We start from the raw sequence: 20,296 nt of genomic DNA on the forward strand, positions 1-20,296 counted from the left end.
CTGATAGCCTCTTTAACCTGAGAATACTATTATATTAATATACTAGAATATACAGGCACATTCAAAAAGCTCACAGAATTTTACTATAAAAGTTTGAGTGAACAGCTCAGCTTACTAAACTAGCCATCTTCAAAGTACCTTATTCTGCACACATGCACTTCCACCAGCTCCACTGGTCTTCCCAAGCTGTGAAACATTCTTTAAAATTGTGTTTTTTTTAGCAAACGTAGGGCCGCCTCAGTGTTTTCTTTGATATCATCCACTGTAGTGAAATAACAATCCAGAAGCCCCATTTTCAATTTAGGGAACAGCCAGAAGTGTGAGACAGCACAAGGTCGGGGAAGTAGGGAGGCTGCTGCATGACTGCGATTTTTTTTTTGCTGCCAAGAACTACTGAACTGCCATCACTGTGTCACTGGGCGCATTGTCACAGTAATGGTTGGTGCAGGATCAAGACATCTTTCCATTTTTGAGGTCATCTTCACCTTACATTCTCATACAAAATTGTTTACCTGCAAGTAGGTAAACAACAAACTCATCCCCAGTGACCACTTCTCTAGGAAGCCTGGATCTTGTGTATATGCATGCGTACACGCATGCACACACGCACATGTCACTTGATGCATCCTTTCAGGTTTGGAGACCTCATTTTTTGAAAGATGTTGAGCTACTAGAATGAGTACAGAGAAACAAGATTAGTGAGTGGAACAAAGGATTGCTGTTACTAAGATAGGCTCAACGTATGCAAATTGCAGTGTCTGGAGACTAGGCACCTGTGAGGTGATCTGACTGAGGTGTAAAAGGCCTTGAATGGTTTGAGCAAGTTCAATGCTGATGGGATTCTTCCTCACTGAGATTCCGCACCTGAGGGTGCATAAATTCAAATTGAGGAAAGACAGTTGTAGAATAGATATGCGGAAATTTGCCTTTAGCCAGCAGGTGGTTGATAGTTTGAACAAAGTTCCATCTGTCATTGTGGAAGTTGACAGCTTAAATAAATTCAAGGCTGAACTAGACAAAATTTTGGAGTGAATGGATGGGTAAAATGGGAAGGGTTTTTTTTTTTTTTTTTTTGGTTGATGCTAAATAAGCTTTCTTTCTTGCATCATAAGCCTCTACTAATGTTAATGCTAAATCTTGCATCAAGATTGTGTGTACTGAGCCAACAGATGGATATTTCTTCATGAACAATCTCAACAACAGTCATTTCGCACGAGTTTGTTCACTTTCATGCTGAATGGGGCAGTGTTTCCTGTCCATTTTTAAATTGATTAAACCACTTGTAAACTGCTGTTTTCTTCAAAACTTTGTCTCCATAAACTTTCTGTAATGCCTGCAGTGTCTCTGTAGCACTTTTTGCAAGTTTAAAGAACTTGATATTAATATGCTGTCCAAAATGCAAAATTACATAATCAGGCAGCTGTGACACAAGAGTAAAGTGGTTGAACCAGTTCCCACTGGACATACATGTGCAAAATGGGCATGTCAACACCCCACAAAGCATTATGACTATAACACACTTGTATTCATTATATATCATAAACTCCTATGATATAGTGGTTGTGTGGAGTATAAGCAAGAGCTTTTTTTTTTTAATGAACAAGCATTAATACTACTGCTCATAAAACTTATGACTCTGTTAATAAAAAAAAAAAAAAAATATATATATATATATATATATATATATATACACACTATTTGGATGAATAAATTTTATTAATAAAGAATATTAAAGACAGCAAATAGGTACATATCTGAAGCTATTTACACTAAGTTAGCACAATACAGGTAGCATTTTACTCAATGCAGTAGACCAAATGTTAATTCTTGCTTCTAGGCCTCTTGAACTCCAGGGTCCTACTTTTAGCATTAGCATTAGTAGAGGCATATGATGCAAGAAAGCAAAGCTTATGCAGCATCAGCCAAAAAAAAAAAAAAAAACCCCATTTCGCCCCTCCATTTATTCCAAATGCCTGTTGAGCTCAGCCTTAAATTTATTTAGGCTATCAACTTCCACAACAAAAGATGGAAGTCTGTTCCACCAATCAACCACCCGCTGACTAAAGGCAAATTTCCGCACATCTATTCTACAACTGTCTTTCCTCAATTTGAATCTATGCCCCCTGAGGTTCTTAATCTGAGCAAGAGGAAGAATCCCATCAGCATTCAGCTTGCTCAACCCATTCAAGGACTTATACACCTCAATCAGATCACCTCACAGGTGCCTACTCTCCAGACACAGCAATTTGCAGAACTTAAGCCTTTCTTGGTAAGAGCATCCCTTTGTTCCCCTCACCAATCTTGTTGCCCTTCTTTGTACTCGTTCTAACAACTCCATCTTTCCTAAAATGAGGCCTCCAGACCTGTACACAGTACTCTAGGTGTGGCCTGACCATTGCCTTGTATAATGGGATAATCACCTCCCTGTCCCTGCTAGCAAAATTCCTATATATCATTGACAAGACTCCATGGCCTGCCCTGGCAGCCTGTCTGCAGTGCTCAGTGAACTTCATATTTGACTGCACGATTACCCTCAGGGCTTTTTCACTTTCCACTTCCCTGAGTGTAGTACGACACAGTTGGTACGTTTCTCTTCGGTTATTGCTACCCATATGCAGTACTTTGCATTTGTCAATGTTAAACTTCAGTTGCCACTTCTCAGCCCATTTGCCCAACTTGTCTAGATCCATATTTGGAGTATTTGGAGTAGCATATTGTCTTTACTAACCCTGTCAACCTTTGTATAATCTGCATACTTGGACAATAAACCTGATATACCTTCATCAATATCACTGATAAATATACAAATTAACAATGGGCCCAACAGTGAACCCTGGGGGAACTCCACTAATAACATTTGTCCATGAAGAGCAGTGTCCATTGATTACCACTCTCTGTTGTCTCCCATTCCTTTATCCATTGTAGCAACTTACCCTTAATGCCATACCTCTCCAATTTGTACAGCAGTCTTCCATGTGCAACTTTATCAAAAGCTTTCCTGAAATCCAAGTATATGATATCAAAATTATTTTTGGCATTCAGTTCTTTTCGGATCACATCATAGTATCCAATCAAATTGGTCAGACAAGACCTCCCCTTTAACAAACCCATGCTGATTCTTAACTAGTCTTGTCTAGATGATCCTGCAATGCTTCTTTAACCAGTGATTTCATTATTTTCCCCAGAACACAAGTTAAACTAACAGGTCTATAGTTACTTGTGTCACCTTTTGAATCCCTTTGTGAATTGGTGATACATTTGCACACCTCCAGTCCATGGAGACCTCCCCTGAGTCCAAGGAAGCTCTCATAATTATGGCTAAGGATTTGCTTATTTCCTTTGCTACTTCCTTTAATATAACTGGATAGATTCCGTCCACCCCAGGTGCCTTTTTTATGTTTAACTTCAACAATTTCTCCTCCACTTTACTCTCAGTTATTACAAAATCACTTAGCTCCCTGTTAGAGTTACAATATCGCTTAGTTCCCTGTTATGATTAATGTGTAAAATATGAGAATACATGCATGCTCAATTTTATGGTATGCTGATATATTTAATTTGATGGTAACCATTGTTGTGTAGTAAATTTTATGATGCACAGTATTTCAGGATTAAGCTAACTTTTGTCTTGGATAAGTCTGTTGAAAGGAGTATCTCAAATAATAGGTTTCTCTAATACTTTTCAAGAAGAGTCCCCCCCCCACCCTAGTTTCTCTATTCAAATTTCAAGAACTTCCCACTGAAAAGAGCAAAATGATCCCAGCACCTGCTAACAGACTAAGTTAATTTTAAAAAATCACTATTTAAAAAATTCACTAATTAAATTAAATTTAAAAGTCACTATTTTTTAATAAAAAACAATAAGTAAAATGGTTATATACAAACACAGAGTGATTTAGAAATGCATGTCATAAATTCTGTGGTGAATTGCTGACCAAAAGTAGTAACCCTATAAATCAATCAGCATTTCATATTTTTTAAATAAATTTAATTTTCTGAATTCGTGTCAACTGTCATATTCAAGTGTAACCGTGTCAGCTTTGCATCACTTTTTCTGATATTGAAAGTGATACTACAAAACTTTAATGCTTTTTTTTGTTAAAAACTACACCATTTAAAAAAAAAAAAAAAAGTCATAAGACATTATAGATTCCATTTGCTGTCAGGAATCCAGTATAAAATTGATGAAATAAATCAAAATCACCCTTTTTTTTCTGTGTTGTGTGTGTGTGCACACACAATATATTCTACAGCAATCAAAATTAAATTACTTTTCTTTTAATATACCTAGATATTGGCTGATGAGTTCGATTTCCTCCAACTGCTTCAAGTTCTTTCTTGGTCAGACCTGCCCAACTGATTTCTTTATGTGCTTTAAATTCATGCATTTGGTCTTCTTCAAATGGCACATGAGCACCATGACGGTAATATCTTGCAGGCTGTTGTTCTTCATCTTGGAATACTGTTTCATCCTGAACTACACTAGTCATGATGACTACTTACTAAAGTGAAATAAACTTTATTGATAAGTCTACATATCATCAAGACTTCAGATACATTTCAAATTAAAATAAAAAAGGAGCTGGGCCATTTAAGATAAGTGAAAAGGCAGCTAAGGCCATAAGGCATAGTAGAAAGGAAAACCTAAGCTATTGTGAAAAAAAAAAAAAAGCCCTCACATTTTGGAACCAACTCTTTGGTATTTACAAAAGTATGGGACTTTTTTTTTTTTGTATTCTAAAATCACTGTTCAAAATACTTTTTAGTTTTTGATGAACTACTGCATTATTTTTCCATAACTTAAACCCATACACTGTACTTTTAATTACACAGACATTTTGGAGACTTTTGCCAGTAAAATATATAAAATTAATTAGCAATTAAACATTATATTATTGTGGCACAATGGCAATAAAACTACATCCTAAAAGCACAAAAAACACAATGAACTAAAACAGTAAGAGATGTAGGAAATCTAAGAGGGTCATATAATGAGCAGCTAGAATTCAGTTCTATTGTCCTGCTGCCTTGTGTTGTGAAATGCCCGAAGATCAACAGGAGAGATGCCCCACGAGTCCAATCTTGCTACTCCTAGTTGACTGAGCGGCAAGTATACGCAACTGTTCTTGATAAAGTTGTTTGTTCTGTGTTCTGGAGTTTTCTTGGTTAATTATTCTTGTGGTGTGTTCAGACTAATTGTATAAGAGGGTCAGTAGCCTTGCTGCATGGTGGTCTTGTGTATTCTAGTGAAATTATTCCACATAATATGGGCTGCGTGCAGCCATCAAAGGGGGGGAGGGAAGCCTAGAATCTGATCTAACTTAAATTAGTGCAACCTTAATCGACACATTTTCAACGGAACTATAGCCAAATTTTCTTTCTTATAAATACAGTGCACTTTCAAAACAATGAGCACTGAGCAAATATTTTTACCTTTGTAGAAATATTTGCTCAAAGTAGTTGCCATTATATTTGTTCATTATTGATTTTAAAGTCAATATTTTAGTAAAATAGAGGAGAAATTGTTATTTTTGCATATTACAAAACTGCTGCAGAATTTATTTGAATGAATAATGGTTCTTTATAATTTTTTTAAGTAAAATTCATTACAATGAAATGATTCACACACCCTGAAAAGTTTATTGTAATGGGATTTTACTTTATCCATTTAAAGTAATATTAGATTTTTCTGTATGGGTTTCTTATAATGTTTTATGTATCTTCCTCAATATTTAACATTATTATTACAACCATATAACAAGGGTGTTATTAGCGTTATGTAATGTAATGTTGAATTTTTATATTAAGTTATTAAATGTAAAAAATTAAGCTGTAATTATATAGAAAAAAATTAAATATTAAATTTTTAAGCATTGTAAGTGGTAAGGAACTGTTCTTGTGGCAAGGACCATGCAAAGGTCCTTAGGGGCCTGGATGCAAAAGTTGTTATGGGGCCTCGTTTATTTATGTTGAGACTTTGATAGCCCCTAAATTGGGCTTCCTAGATTGGGAGCTCTGGCATGCCACATCCAATGCACCCCCCCCCCTTACATTTGCACAGTCCTGCTTGTGACCTGTGAGAATCTATGCAACCTGTGACCAGCATTTTATCTGTTATGGCACTTAGCCAAAAGAAGTTGGATGCCTGGGGTAATTTGTGCAAAAGAGAATGGTTACCCTGCCAATATTCCCATTAATGATATTTCTGTAACTTTTCTGAATTGGGAAAGTTCTATAAACCTTTTCTGGTGATATGTCACAATTAAAAGCCCTGTGTTCTTTCAATTTGAATCTATCATTTCATAAACTTTCAATAGAGGGAAACTTCTTCAGTTTATACAATGTATTTTAGGTACAATAAACAAGATTGCCTGCTAAGAAAATAAATAAAAATAAGCAGACACGTACCTAATAAAATGCATACCAATGTAATCAGATAACTGATGAAACAATTAGTTGCTATCAGTGGAACGATGGTTTGATTGTTGATGATCCTACTCAGATAGCTGACAAAATAAATGAGTATTTTGCATCTATAGTCACACATGAGGGATTCAGTAGGAAAGTGGAGGACTGAAGGTTATTAAACTCTAACAAGGAGCTAAATGATTTTGTAATAACTGAGAGCAAAATGGAGGAGAAATTAAGGTTAAACATAAGAAAGGCACCTGGGGTAGATGGTATTTTTTTTTTTTTTTTATGTGAACCCCAAACACGAGAGGTATTAGAACCTATGGTACTTGGTACCGTGCTTGGGTTGGAGGTTGAGAAGACGAAAGAAGATATTTGTTGACATTGGACTTGAACTTCAGTAAATTGTAATTTTCAGGAAATACGTACGAAGGAAGGTTGTTACAGAAAACGGCAGTTGAATGAATAAATGAAGAAGATGAAAAGTTGGTTCTGTGGGTTTGAAGTTGGACAGTAAATGGATATTGGCTGGTGGCGGCACGTGTTCAGACTGTTTTGAAAGAGAGAATGGGAATTATAGAAGCCAATTCAGAAGAACAGTGCCCATGGAAGTATCTGTAGAAGAGGCATGCAGCAGAAACAGTACGTCTATGAGAAAGCGAGTGGAGAGACTCTGTTAGAGATGAATCATTAATTAACCTAACTGCCCTCTTCTGAATGGAATCAAGAAGCCTGAGAGAGGTTTTGGGGCACCACCCCAGATGTGGGAACAATATTCCATGGCAGGGCAGGTTTGCGATTTGTAAAGAGTGAACAGCTGTTTGGAAGAAAAGTAACGCCGAGAGCGAAAGAGAAAACCAAGTTTTTTAGACGTACAGGAAGTAATATTTGTAATGTGCTTGTGCCAAGAGAGATTAGAAGTCAGGGTAATCCCCAAAAGAGATATATCATTTTGCCTAGAAATCGGAGTGTCACTAAAGATAAGCATAGGAGCAGAAGAATCCTTTTTGTGAGATATAAGACAAGACTGAGTTTTAGAAGGGTTGAAATCAAATAAGTTGTCTTTGCCCCACTGGAGAATTACCTGAAGATCGGCATTTAAGGAAATGGTAGCAGATTTTCGAGAAGTTGAAGCTGATTGAGCAGGACAAGGTTTCTCAAAATGGAAAGTGGAATGCATTGTGCTATCATTGGCAAAACTATGGATAGGATTTCCAGTCAATGGAAGAAGATCATTAATATACAAGAGGAAAAGAGTGGGGGAAAGAACTGAACCTTGGGGGATACCAGCATTAATGGAGAAGTTAGAAGACAGAGAGCCATCTACCATCACCCTCAGTGAGCGATCAGAGAGAAAACTGGATAACCAATTACTAAAAACAGTTGGCAAACCATAAGATGGAAGCTTGTTTAGAACACCTTTATGCCAAACACGATCAAAAGCCTTTGAGATTACAAGAGCAACTATTTGTGTTTCACCGAACCTTTCCATTGAATTAGTCGATAAATGGGTAACATAAGCCAGAATATCACCAGTGGATCGACACTGACGGAATCCATACTGGCGATCGTTGATCAGATGGAAGGTTTCTAGGTAGTTTAAGAGTTGGCAGTTAATTGATTTCTCCATTACATTAGAAAGAGTAGAAGTAATTGCAATGGGACGATAATTGGAGGGGAGGGATTTGTCAACCTTTTTAGGAACTGGCTGGATATGAGCAAATTTCCAAGCAGAGGGAAAAACACCTTTGGAATAAGAAAGTGAAAAAAGGCAGCAAAGAATAGGAGTAAATTCAGGAGCACAGGTTTTGAGAACAAGTAGAGAAATACCATCAGGACCTGGAACTTTCTTAGCATCAAGATTCATCAAAATCCTTCTGATATCCTTTTGACGGAAGACCACAGCAGGCACTAAATGGAGCGTGTTGGAATGGTGGGAGGTGTTTTACCAAGATCATTAATACATGAGCTGGAATAAAAATGGGATGCTAGTAGGTCAGCTTTATCCTTGGCTGAAGTGACAACAGAACCATCTGGTTTGGACAGAGGTGGGAGCAGAGATGGGCAAAAGTTGCGGCCAATAGCTTTGGCAAGAGACCAGAATGCTTGGCTACCATTAGGGCAAAAAGCAAGTTTTCTACTCTTAGCCTGATTAATAACTGCTTTACAATTGTTGCGAACTTTGGTGTAGGCAGAAAATGAAACTGAAGAATTAGAAACAAGCCAATTACGATATGCATCATTCTTCTCTTGAACAGCCTTAGCACATTTATTGGAAAACCAAGATTTAGATAAAGGACGGGATTTTAAAGTGGAGTGTGGGATAAAGGATTCCATTCCTGCAAGAATAATTTACTGACACGATCTGAGCAAACGTTGACATCAGAAGTTTTGAAACAGTAATCCGACCAAGGAAAAGAAGAAAATAAGTCTCGCAGGTCATCCCATTTTGCATTCTTGTAATGCCAAACAACACGAGGTTGGGAATAGCCATGAGATAAAGGTTCCATTGGAGAAGAGACAATCACCAAGTTGTGATCTGAAGTGGCTAAAGGACCTCTCACTTCGACCATGTACTTAGAAGGGTTGTTTGTGAGAAAAAGATCAAGCATATTGGCTGTATGATTAGGATTGTCCAGTATTCTTGTAGGTAAATGAACAATCTGTGCTAGGTCATTAGTAATTGCAAAAGCCTCAGCATTTCGACCTGCTGGGTCGGTGTGACTAGAAAACGGAAGCCAGCTGGAGTTGTGAACATTAAAATCACCAAGGAAAATTACCTCACTGTTAGGAAAGTTGGACTGGAGAAAGTCAAGTTGCAAAGAGAGGAAGTCAAAGAGCTCCAAGTGATTAGTGGAGTTGGGAGAACGGTAGAGACAACAGAAGAATTTGACACAATGAGGTAGAGAGATTTTAAGCCAGAGAAGATCAAAGAGAGGAGATTCCAAACTGCCAAGTCTCTGACAGGGAATATCAGAACGGATATATGCACAAGTACCACCTTAGAGGCGAAAGGAATCATACAGCGAATAATTTGGGCATCTGAGATGAGCAGTAGTTGAATCAACCGATAACTGAGATTCTATCAGAAAAAGTACATGGGGTTTGGCAGTCTCAATTCTAATCGTTAAGATTAGAATTGAGACCACATATATTTGTGAAATGAATTAGGAAGTACTTGGGAGGTTTAGATCTTTTCGCAGATAAGCTTGCTCTATTAGTTTGACAATTCATGGTGTATTCAATAGTAAGAAAAAGTGGGGACATGCTGTATGAAGTAATGAAATTTTTGGATATGGCGTACACGTGGTAAGAATATACCCAGATCCTTGACATAACGTGGCCTCGACAATGCTCCCCGCATACACACTACTCGGACTCCCTCCAGTCACTATCTGGCAGAGTAGAGGTAGCAAGATTATACACTAGCTGATCAGGAAGCCTCCTAGAGAGTTACCAATAGGTTCAGTCCGGTGTACTTGAGTACTGCGTACAGGTCTGGAGGCCTCATTTTAGGAAGGATGTAGATTTACTTGAGCGTGTACAGAGAAGGGCAACAAGATTGGTGAGGGGAATGAAGGGATCCTCTTACCAAGAGAGGCTTAAGTTCTGCAAATTGCAGTGGCTGGAGACTAGGCACCCGCACGGTGATCTGATTGAGGTATATAAGGCCTTGAATGGGTTTAGCACGCTGAATTCTGATGGGATCATTCCACTTGTTCAGATTACGAACCTAAGGGAGCATAAATTCAAATTAAGAAAAGACAGATGTAGATTAGATGTGCAGAAATTTGCCTTTAGCCAGCGGGTGGTTAATTGCTGGAACAAACTTCCATCTGTCGTTGTGGAAGTTGATGGGTTGAATAAATTTAAGGAGGAACTGGACAGGCATTTGGAGGGAATGGTGTAATTTTTTTTTTTTTTTTTTTTTTGGCTGATGCTGCATAAGCTCATACACTTGCTTTCTTGCATCAAATGCCACTGCTACTGCTACTACTACTACTACTACTAACTAGCGGCCGGCCTGCGAACACCGTTTTAGAGCTGTACCCTCGAAATTTCAGAGACTGCTGGGAGCCATTGCGGTACAAGTAAACACATGGGTTGTGTTAGGGTAGCTAAGAATAGAAACAGGTGCAGTTATACTTTCGTGTACACCAATGCTAGGAGTTTAGTAAATAAATTTGATGAATTTGAGGTATTGCTCAAAACATCAAAGGCAGATATTGTTGGGATATCAGAGACGTGGTGTCACACAGATATAAGGGATGCAGAACTGGAATTTGGGGAGTACGTCTACAGAAAGGATAGACAGGATAGGAAGGGGGGAGGGGTTATGCTATTAGTGAAGAAACACATAAAAACCAAGGAAGTGAAGCCAGTCGACATCACTGGACAGTGCAGTGTTGAGTCAGTTTGGTGTGACATAAGCATTGGGAGATCAAAATTGAGAGTAGGAGTGTGCTATAGGCCTAATGACTCTGATGAGTATAATAAGAAACTGTACAGGGAAATAGAGGTGGGCCAGTAAATCAGAGAGTCTTATAATGGGAGATTTTAATTTCCCAGATATTGACTGGGATTTGGGGGCTGGTCACTCACACACTAGCTGGGCTTTTGTGGATTTATTGGATGATTGTTTTCTACATCAGCATGTTCGGGAGGCAACTAGAGGGAGTAATACTCTTGATTTGATTATCAGCAGTGATTCTTCATGCATTAAGAATCTGCAGATAAATGAACCACTAGGTGGCAGTGATCACAGTGTGCTGAAGTGGGATTTACTCAAAGAGGTAACTACCATTAGGGGTAAAGGGAAGGGTTATTGCTTCCGTAAAGGCGACTACGATGGACTGAGACAGTATTTAAATTCTATACAGTGGGACCAACTGATGATGTTACCAACAGCAAATTCAAAATGGGAAGCATTCAAAGAACTTATCTTGGAAGCTACTAGGCTTTACATACCAACTAAGAAATATTGTTCAAGGTTTAGGCCAAAATGGATGTCAGATGAACTAATGAGGCATATGGCAGAGAAGAAAAATGCATGGGATACTTACAAATTAACACATGACACAGAAGCCTATGATAGATACAAGTTGATATGCAACCAAGTTACAAAGGAGGTTAGGCAGGCGAAGGCAGATTACGAGAAATCCTTGGCAAGGGATGCAAAGAAAAACAGCAAAGAGTTCTTTACTTATGTAAACTCTAGAAGGAAGGGGATGAATCAGATTGGTCCACTTGATATTGCTGGGTCAACTGTTGATGATCCTGCTCAGGTAGCTAACAAACTAAATGAATATTTTGCATCGACATTCACACGAGGAGTTATTCAGCGAGGGGAATGCCAGAGGTGTATTCAACTCTAGCAGTAAGCTACCGAATCTTGAAATAACTGAGAGTAAGGTGGAGGAGAGGTTGTTGAAGATAAACACAAGAAAGGCACCCGGGGTGGATGGGATCTATCCAGTTATATTAAAGGAGGCAGCAAAGGAAGTAAGCAAACCCTTAGCCATAATTATGAGAGCTTCCTTGGACTCAGGGGAGGTACCCATAGACTGGAAATGTGCAAATGTAATCCCAATTCACAAAGGAGGATCAAAGGCTGACACAAGTAATTATAGACCTGTGAGCTTAACTTCTGTTCCAGGAAAATTAATGGAGGCACTGGTTAAAGAAGCACTGCAGGATCATTTAGACAAGACTTTAGCATTAGCATTAGTAGAGGCATATGATGCAAGAAAGCAAGCTTATTCAGCATCAGCCAAAAAAAAAAAAAAAAAAAAAAAAAAAACCAACCACTACTCCCATTTCATCCCTCCGTTCGTTCGAAATACCTGTCCAGCTGAGCCTTAAATTTGTTTAGGCTATCAACTTCAACAACAAGCGATGGGAGTCTATTCCACAAACCAACTGCCCGCTGGCTAAAGGAAAATTTCCGCACATCTATCCGACATCCGTCCTTCCTCAATTTGAATTTATGCCCTCTCAGGTGATTATTCTGAGCCAGAGGAAGAATCCCATCGGCATTGAGCATGCTCAAGCCATTCAAAGCCTTATACACCTCTATCAGATCACCTCGCCGATGCCTAGTCTCCAGGCTCTGTAATTTGCAAAACTTAAGCCTTTCTTCGTAAGAGCAACCCTTTGTTCCATTCACTAATCTTGTTGCCCTTCTCTGTACTCGTTCCAGCAGCTCTACATCCTTCTTGAAATGAGGCCTCCAGACCTGTATACAGTACTCAAGGTGTGGCCTGACCAATGCCTTATACAAGGGAATAATCACATCCCTGTCCCTGCTAGAAAAATTCCTGTATATATCATTGACAAGACACCATGAGCTACTCTTGCAGCTCGTCTGCACTGCTCAGAGAACTTCATATCTGCCTGCACAATTACCCCCAGGTCCTTTTCATTCTCTACCACTGTCAGCGTAGTCCCACAGAGTTGATACGGTGATCTGGGGTTACTGTTTCCCATATGTAGTACTTTACATTTGTCAATGTTAAACTTCATTTGCCACCTCTCAGCCCATCTGCTCAACCTTTCCAGATCCTGTTGCAGCAGCATAGTATCAGTAGTGTCCTTAACAACCCTGCCAACCTTGGTATCGCTGCAAACTTGGACATTAAGCCTGATACACCATCATCAATATCATTTATAAATACAGAAAACAACAATGGACCCAACACTGAACCCTGAGGAACTCCACTAATAACATTAGTCCACGTTGAGCAGTGTCCATTGATTACCACTCTCTGTCTTCTGCCACTCAACCATCCCTTTATCCATAGCAGCAATTTGCATCCAATGCCGCACTTCTCCAATTTGTGCAGCAGTCTTCCATGCGCAACAGTATCAAAAGCCTTTCTAAGATCCAAATATATAATATCAAAGTTATTCCCTGCATCCAGTTCTTTTGTGACTACATCATAGTATCCAATCAAATTGGTCAGACAAGACCTGCCCTTAACAAAACCATGCTGTGTCTGAGCTATAACTGAATTCTTGTCCAGATGATCCTGCAGTGCTTCTTTAACCAGTGTCTCCATTAATTTTCCTGGAACCGAAGTTAAACTAACAGGTCTATAATTACTTGTGTCAGCCTTTGATCCTCCTTTGTGAATTGGGGTTACATTTGCACATCTCCAGTCCATGGGTACCTCCCTTGAGTCCAAAGAAGCTCTCATAATTATGGCTAGGGGTTTGCTTACTTCCTTTGCTGCCTCCTTTAATATAACTGGATAGATCCCATCCACCCCGGGTGCCTTTTTTATGTTTATCCTCAACAATTTCTCCTCCACTTTCCTCTCAGTTATTAGAAAATCATCTAGCTCACTGCCAATGTTTACTTCACCTACGACATTCCCCTTCCTGAATAACTCCTCATGTGTGAATGTAGATGCAAAATACTCGTTTAGATTGTTAGCCACCTGAGCTGGATCCTCAACTGTTGAACCATCAACATCCAGTGGACCAATCTGATTCATCCCTTTCCTTCTTGAGTTTAAATAGGTAAAGAACTCTTTTCTGTTTTTCTTTGCATCCTTTGCCAAGGATTTCTCATAATCTGCCTTTCCTGCCTAATCTCCTTTGTGACTTGGTTACAGACCAACTTATATCTATCATAGGCTTCCATGTCACCCATTAATTTGTATGTATCCCATGCATTTTTCTTCTCTGCCATATGTCTCATTAGTTCATCTGACAACCATTTAGGCCTGAACCTTGAACAATATTTCTTGGTTGGTATGTAAAGCCTGGTAGCTTCCAAGATTAGTTCCTTGAATGCTTCCCATTTTGAATTTGCTGTTGGTAACAGCATCAGTTGGTCCCACTGTATAGAATTTAAATACTGTCTCAGACCATCATAGTCGCCTTTACGAAAGCAAAAACCCTTCCCTTTACCTCTGATGGTAGTTACCTCCTTGAGTAAATCCCACTTCAGCACACTGTGATCACTGCCACCCAGTGGTTCCTTTATCTGCAGATTCCTAATGCATGAAGAATCACTACTGATAATCAGATCAAGAGTATTACTCCCTCTAGTTGCCTCCCGAACATGCTGGTGTAGAAAACAATCATCCAATAAATCCACAAAAGCCTTGCTAGAGTGTGAGTGACCAACCCACAAATTCCAGTCAATATATGGGAAATTAAAATCCCCCATTATAAGACTCTCTGATTTACTGGCCCATTCTATTTCCCTGTACAGTATCTTATTATACTCATCAGAGTCATTAGGCCTATAGCACACTCCTACTCTCAATTTTGATTTACCTATGCTTATGTCACACCAAACTGACTCGACACTGCCCTGTCCATCAATGTCGACTGGCTTCACTTCCTTGGATTTTATGTGTTTTTTAACTAATAGCATAACCCCTCCTCCCCTCCTGTCCTGTCTATCCTTTCTATACACATTGTACTCCCCAAATTCCAGTTCTGCATTCCTTATATCTGTGTGACACCACGTCTCTGATATCCCAACAATATCTGCCTTTGATGTTTTGAGCAATACCTCAAATTCATCAAATTTATTTACTAAACTCCTAGCATTGGTGTACACGCAAGTATACATGCACCTGTTTCTATTCTTAGCTACCCTAACACAACCCATGTGTTTACTTGTACCGTAATGACTTCCAGCAGTCTCTGAAATATCCTGCATCTTGTTTTTCAGGCTTCTGCTCATTCCAATAGAAGCAGTGCAAGAATCTCTTTCACCTCTGCCAGTGGCTACTGTTAACCCATTAGTCTTTGTCTCCCCCCAAGCTAGCAGTTTTCCGACCCACCTAACACTGCGTCGATAGCATCAGCAAATATTCTTGCACCCTTTCTATTTAAGTGTATCCCATCCCTGTAGAAGCAATCTCTCCTGTTAACAAGTACATTCCAGGCTGAAAAAAATTCTACCCCTTGAGCCTTGCACAATCTTCCCAGGGCTGAATTGATCGACAAGGCTCTCATCATATACTCCCTCCTATCGTGTCTGGGCAGAATTGCAGACACTTTCAAATTCAACCCTACTTCACGGCTTTTTTTCAACAGTGACCTGTACTTGTTAAGTAATTCCGCTGGTCTCCTACTCTTAATATCATTAGTGCCAACGTGTACAACTATATCACCTTTTGTGCCCTTAAAAGATGATATCTGCTCTACAACGTCATCAACCTTTGCCCCTGGCAGACATACCCTGGTCCTGTTCCACCTATCCTTTTTACAAAGCATGTTCCCCGTTTCCCTGACAATAGAGTCACCAACAACTACTAGTTCCTGTGGGACCAGCGCATTCTGCCTTGGGGGCTGCCTCTGTGTTGCAAGATGACCAAGTGCAAGCTCTGGCGTTGATGTGGGCAGCTGAGAGCTTGATGGGCCCCTCAATTTATTTCCTTCGAGGGCATCCACCCTGTCCTTCAAGGTCTCATATAGGCCCATAACAACGCCGAGTTGTCGCCTAATTTCCTTGCACTCCTTGCATCGTGCACACACAAAGACATCCCCCATGGCAGTATCATGTCCCGTACCCGATTGCTCCGCAAACATCAAGCAAACAGTGCATCTTAAAAGGCTGTGATTCAGAGGGCAACTGCCCCCCTCAGTTCTCCCCTGAGTCACAGCACTCCCATTAGCTTGAGCCTTTTGCTTTGCTGCTCTGGTCAGAGTCATGATTTCGATTTAAATGTCAATAAAATTACAATTCAAGAACAAAATTAAAAACCTTAAACTTGTATCTTAACACAGTTATAACGCTATATTTATTTTTCAGTATCGAGTGTTATCTACGAGTTCCCTTTATATAACTTCCGTATCAAGTATGTATTAATTATTTGTTACGTTTGTACTCTAAGTCGTTATATATATAGTTAAAAGTACAATTTAATTGACAATGAAGTTTAACAAGATTAATAGATCTACTGATTAACTGACAATATTATATTATGCACTATACTATACAAAGCTAATGCTATTGAATTCCGGATATGTTGTATCGCGTTTCAGTAACGAGTGTTATCCACGAAATTCCTTTATATAACTTCCGTATCAAGTTATGTATTAATTATTTATTTTTACTAATTATTTATGTTCCGTAACCTAAGTGGTTATATGTATAGTTAAAAGTACAATTTAATTGCCAATGAAGTTCGACAAGATTAATAGATTTTACTGATTAATTTTCACGTAACAATGGCGGCCTATTATGAACGGTAAACACGTGGATTTGATACCCTTTCCGATACTAAGTAATACCTACAAATCTCTATCTAAGTTACTTTAACTTTAAGTACCGTAAATAGGAATATAAAGCTACTCTAGAAATAAGTTAATATGTCAATTTAAACTAATAAAGCAGAAAATAAATCAGAAAAAACTTCTCTGTTCCAAGAGCGGCAGAAAGGCACGTCCGCACAGGAAAGTCTCTTCCTCAATTTCAACTTCAGTTATAGCTCGGACACAGCATGGTTTTGTTAAGGGGAAGTCTTGCCTGACCAATTTGATTGGATACTATGATGCAGTCACAAAAGAACTGGATGCAGGGAATAGCTTTGATATTATATACTTGGATCTTAGAAAGGCTTTTGATACTGTTGCACATGGAAGACACAAATTGGAGCAGTGTGACATTGGAGGCAAATTGCTGCTATGGATAAAGGGGTGGTTGAGGGGGAGAAGACAGAGAGTGGTAATCAATGGACACTGCTCATCGTGGACTAATGTTATTAGTGGAGTCCCTCAGGGCTCAGTGTTGGGTCCATTATTGTTTTCTGTATTTATAAATGATATTGATGATGGTATATCAAGTTTAATGTCCAAGTTTGCAGACGATACAAAGGTAGGCAGGGTTGTCAAGGCCACTACTGACACTATGCTGCTGCAACAGGATCTGGAAAGGTTGAGCAGATGGGCTGAGAGGTGGCAAATGAAGTTTAACATTGACAAATGTAAAGTACTACACATGGGAAACAGCAACCCCAGAGCAACGTATCAACTCTGTGGTACTACACTGACAGTGGTAGAGAATGAAAGGGACTTGGGGGTGGTTGTGCAGGCAGATATGAAGTTCTCTGAGCAGTGCAGACAGGCTGCAAGAGTAACTCATGGAGTATTGTCAATGATATACAGGAATTTTTCCAGCAGGGATAAGGAGGTAATTATTCCCTTGTATAAGGCAATGGTCAGGCCACACCTAGAGTACTGGATACAGGTCTGGAGGCCTCATTTCAAGAAGGATGTAGAGCTGCTGGAACGAGTACAGAGAAGGGCAACAAGATTAGTGAATGGAACAAAGGGGTGCTCTTACGAAGAAAGGCTTAAGTTTTGCAAATTACAGTGTCTGGAGACTAGGCACCAGCGAGGTGATCTGATAGAGGTGTATAAAGCCTTGAATGGTTTGAGCATGCTCAATGCTGATGGGATTCTTCCTCTAGCTCAGAATAATCACCTGAGAGGGCATAAATTCAAATTGAGGAAAGACAGATGTAGGATAGACGTGCGGAAATTTGCCTTTAGCCAGCGGGTGGTTGGTTGGTGGAACAGACTTCCATCCCTTGTCGTGGAGGTTGATAGCCTAAATAGGTTTAAGGCTCAGCTGGACAGGTATTTCAAACGAACAGAGGGGTGAAGTGGGTTTTTTTTTTTTTTTTTTTTTTTTTGGCTGATGGTGCATAAGCTTGCTTTCTTGCATCAAATGCCTCTACTAATGCTAACGCTAATGTAAGGAATATTGGATCTCGCCACGACGTTCATCATAACCTCAAAAGTCATCAATCATACTGCATGATGGAAGAGATAGGGAAGGGTTAACAGGAACTTAGCTCTAGAGACTAAACATGGGTTCCACCACTTCAAGCCTCCAATAAGCAAAGTGGTGGTATTTCACCGGTTGATAGTCATCTACCACCTAGTACTGCCTGGTAACATAGAGAGGCGGCGTTCCTCCATGTGGTGTGGGTGCCACACCTCGACCCCTGCTTATTGGTTCACACCTGGGTGGTTACCCACCATGTACTTGTGCATAGAGGTTATACCCAGGATCTAACAGTCCCACCATCGTGAAGGTGCAAGCAGAGGATTTGGCTATCACAGACCTTCCGGACTTTGCCGAAATTGGGTCCACTTGACTTGAGTGTCACCCGAATATCAGTTCCATCAGCGTTTTAGACTCCCAGGTAGCAAGTACAGCTTGTCTGGCATATCTGAGAGAATGTCTGTGACAACCTCAAGGACCATTTACACTTACACTGTTTATTATTATTATATACATATCATCTCAATCTAATTGATTAATATATTTAAGGAATCTCAAATATTTTTTGAAATAATTCACTCCTGCCTATTTATTTAATTTCATCTTATCATCTAACTGGAGGAATTTTTTCAGCATACAACATTTGGGGTTGTATGCTGAAATCTCCATCTTGACCTTCCTCACCATCCCAATGACTCAGATCCTTTTCGTCTTTGGTACCGAAAATCACCCCAGGGGCTCACATCTGGTGAGTAGGGGCTTGGCATGCCCAGGGTCCTGAGCTGGATATCATCATTCTTCTCTTTCTTAATGATTCCTTTCTACTTTTCTCTCTCTCTCTCTCTCTCAGGGTAACTCGGGAGTTTCTTTTTGGCTGGTGCAGCATAAGCATCAGGCTTCCTTGCACCATATGGATAATAATTATAATAATAAAAGTTTCTTTTCACATTCTGATATCGCCACTTGTTACAACTTCAATTTAATTCATTTTTATAGCCGTGCCCTTCCTTTTTGTATGGATATGACAACAAAACATGCTTATTCACAATAACATAAGCAAACTCCAGAATGACAGCTGGCTTGGTTCCAGTGCTATCAGTTCATATACCTACATGCTGTATTTCAATGTCCAAATTTATGGGGAATCCTATAATATAAAAAGTCCCAAATTACCATCATTCAAAGCATGTCAAATCATTGAGCTCTGACCTGCAAATGGATCTGTGATTACTCTGGCCAACTCGCTGTGACAAAGCCTGCTATTTTGAGCTGGTGTGTCACCTACTGTTTGACATCTAAATAGAAGCCGCTGTTGTAATCAAACTGTAAATAAATGAGATAGATGACTATAGCCTGCAACCATCTTTTGTGGTCATGTGATAAAATACAATGCATATTTATACGGCATGCAAAATTTTGGTGTAGAAAGCAACAGACAGGAATTTTAAACAAATGGTATCTATTTGCAAAACAGAAAAATAATATCATATAAAATATATTTTTAATTTAAAAACACATCCCTGCCTATGTATTTACTGTATGTGTGAAACCTCAAAATTTTATTTTTGGCAGCAGCAAAAATATAACTGCTACAAACAAAGGTAATTAAAAATAAAAATACATCTACGGTAGAAATACTTAAAATATTTATTTTATTTTATTATTATTAGCTATATGGTGCAAGTAAGCTTATGCTGCACCAGCCAAAAAAAAAAAAAATTCCCTAATTACCCTGAGGGAGAGAGAGAGTCAAAAGTAGAAGGGAATCACCAAGAAATAGAAGAATGATGATATCCAGCTCAGGACCCTGGGTGTGCCAAGCCCATACTCACCAGATGTGAGCTCCTGGGGTTAATATATGGTAAATCTCTCAATGACTACAAGCCTACTGTAAAATATTGCTATGAAATATATTAAAATTAAATCATTACTAAAGTTAAAAATTAAAAAAAAATCTATATTTTTTTAATATTTGAATTACTGAAAATAAATAGGTTTATAAAATCTATTTCTCAGCATGATTCTCTCACACGAAATTATTCAGAGATTCACGCACACTAAGAAATAATCCCGGCCAGAAAATTAAAAAATTGAATTACAACTACAGCATGTAGCGAAATTTCGCTGCTG

At 39.0% G+C, this 20,296-nt stretch overlaps 1 protein-coding gene across 1 annotated transcript in view; it reads right to left on the bottom strand.

The window, feature by feature from the left end:
* LOC150082518 (uncharacterized) overlaps positions 1-20,296 on the bottom strand; it is a 95,817-nt gene that overhangs the window by 74,620 nt on the left and 901 nt on the right. The window contains exon 2 of the mRNA XM_090377819.1: positions 4,288-4,502. Within this exon, the coding sequence (XP_090233945.1) occupies positions 4,288-4,490 (203 nt within the window). The 5' untranslated portion in view covers positions 4,491-4,502. The remainder of the gene's footprint in view (positions 1-4,287; positions 4,503-20,296) is intronic.

Source organism: Mastigoproctus giganteus, chromosome 7, assembly GCF_048544385.1.
Source record: "Mastigoproctus giganteus isolate SK-2022 chromosome 7, ASM4854438v1, whole genome shotgun sequence".
NCBI classification, from domain to species: Eukaryota; Metazoa; Arthropoda; class Arachnida; order Uropygi; family Thelyphonidae; genus Mastigoproctus; species Mastigoproctus giganteus.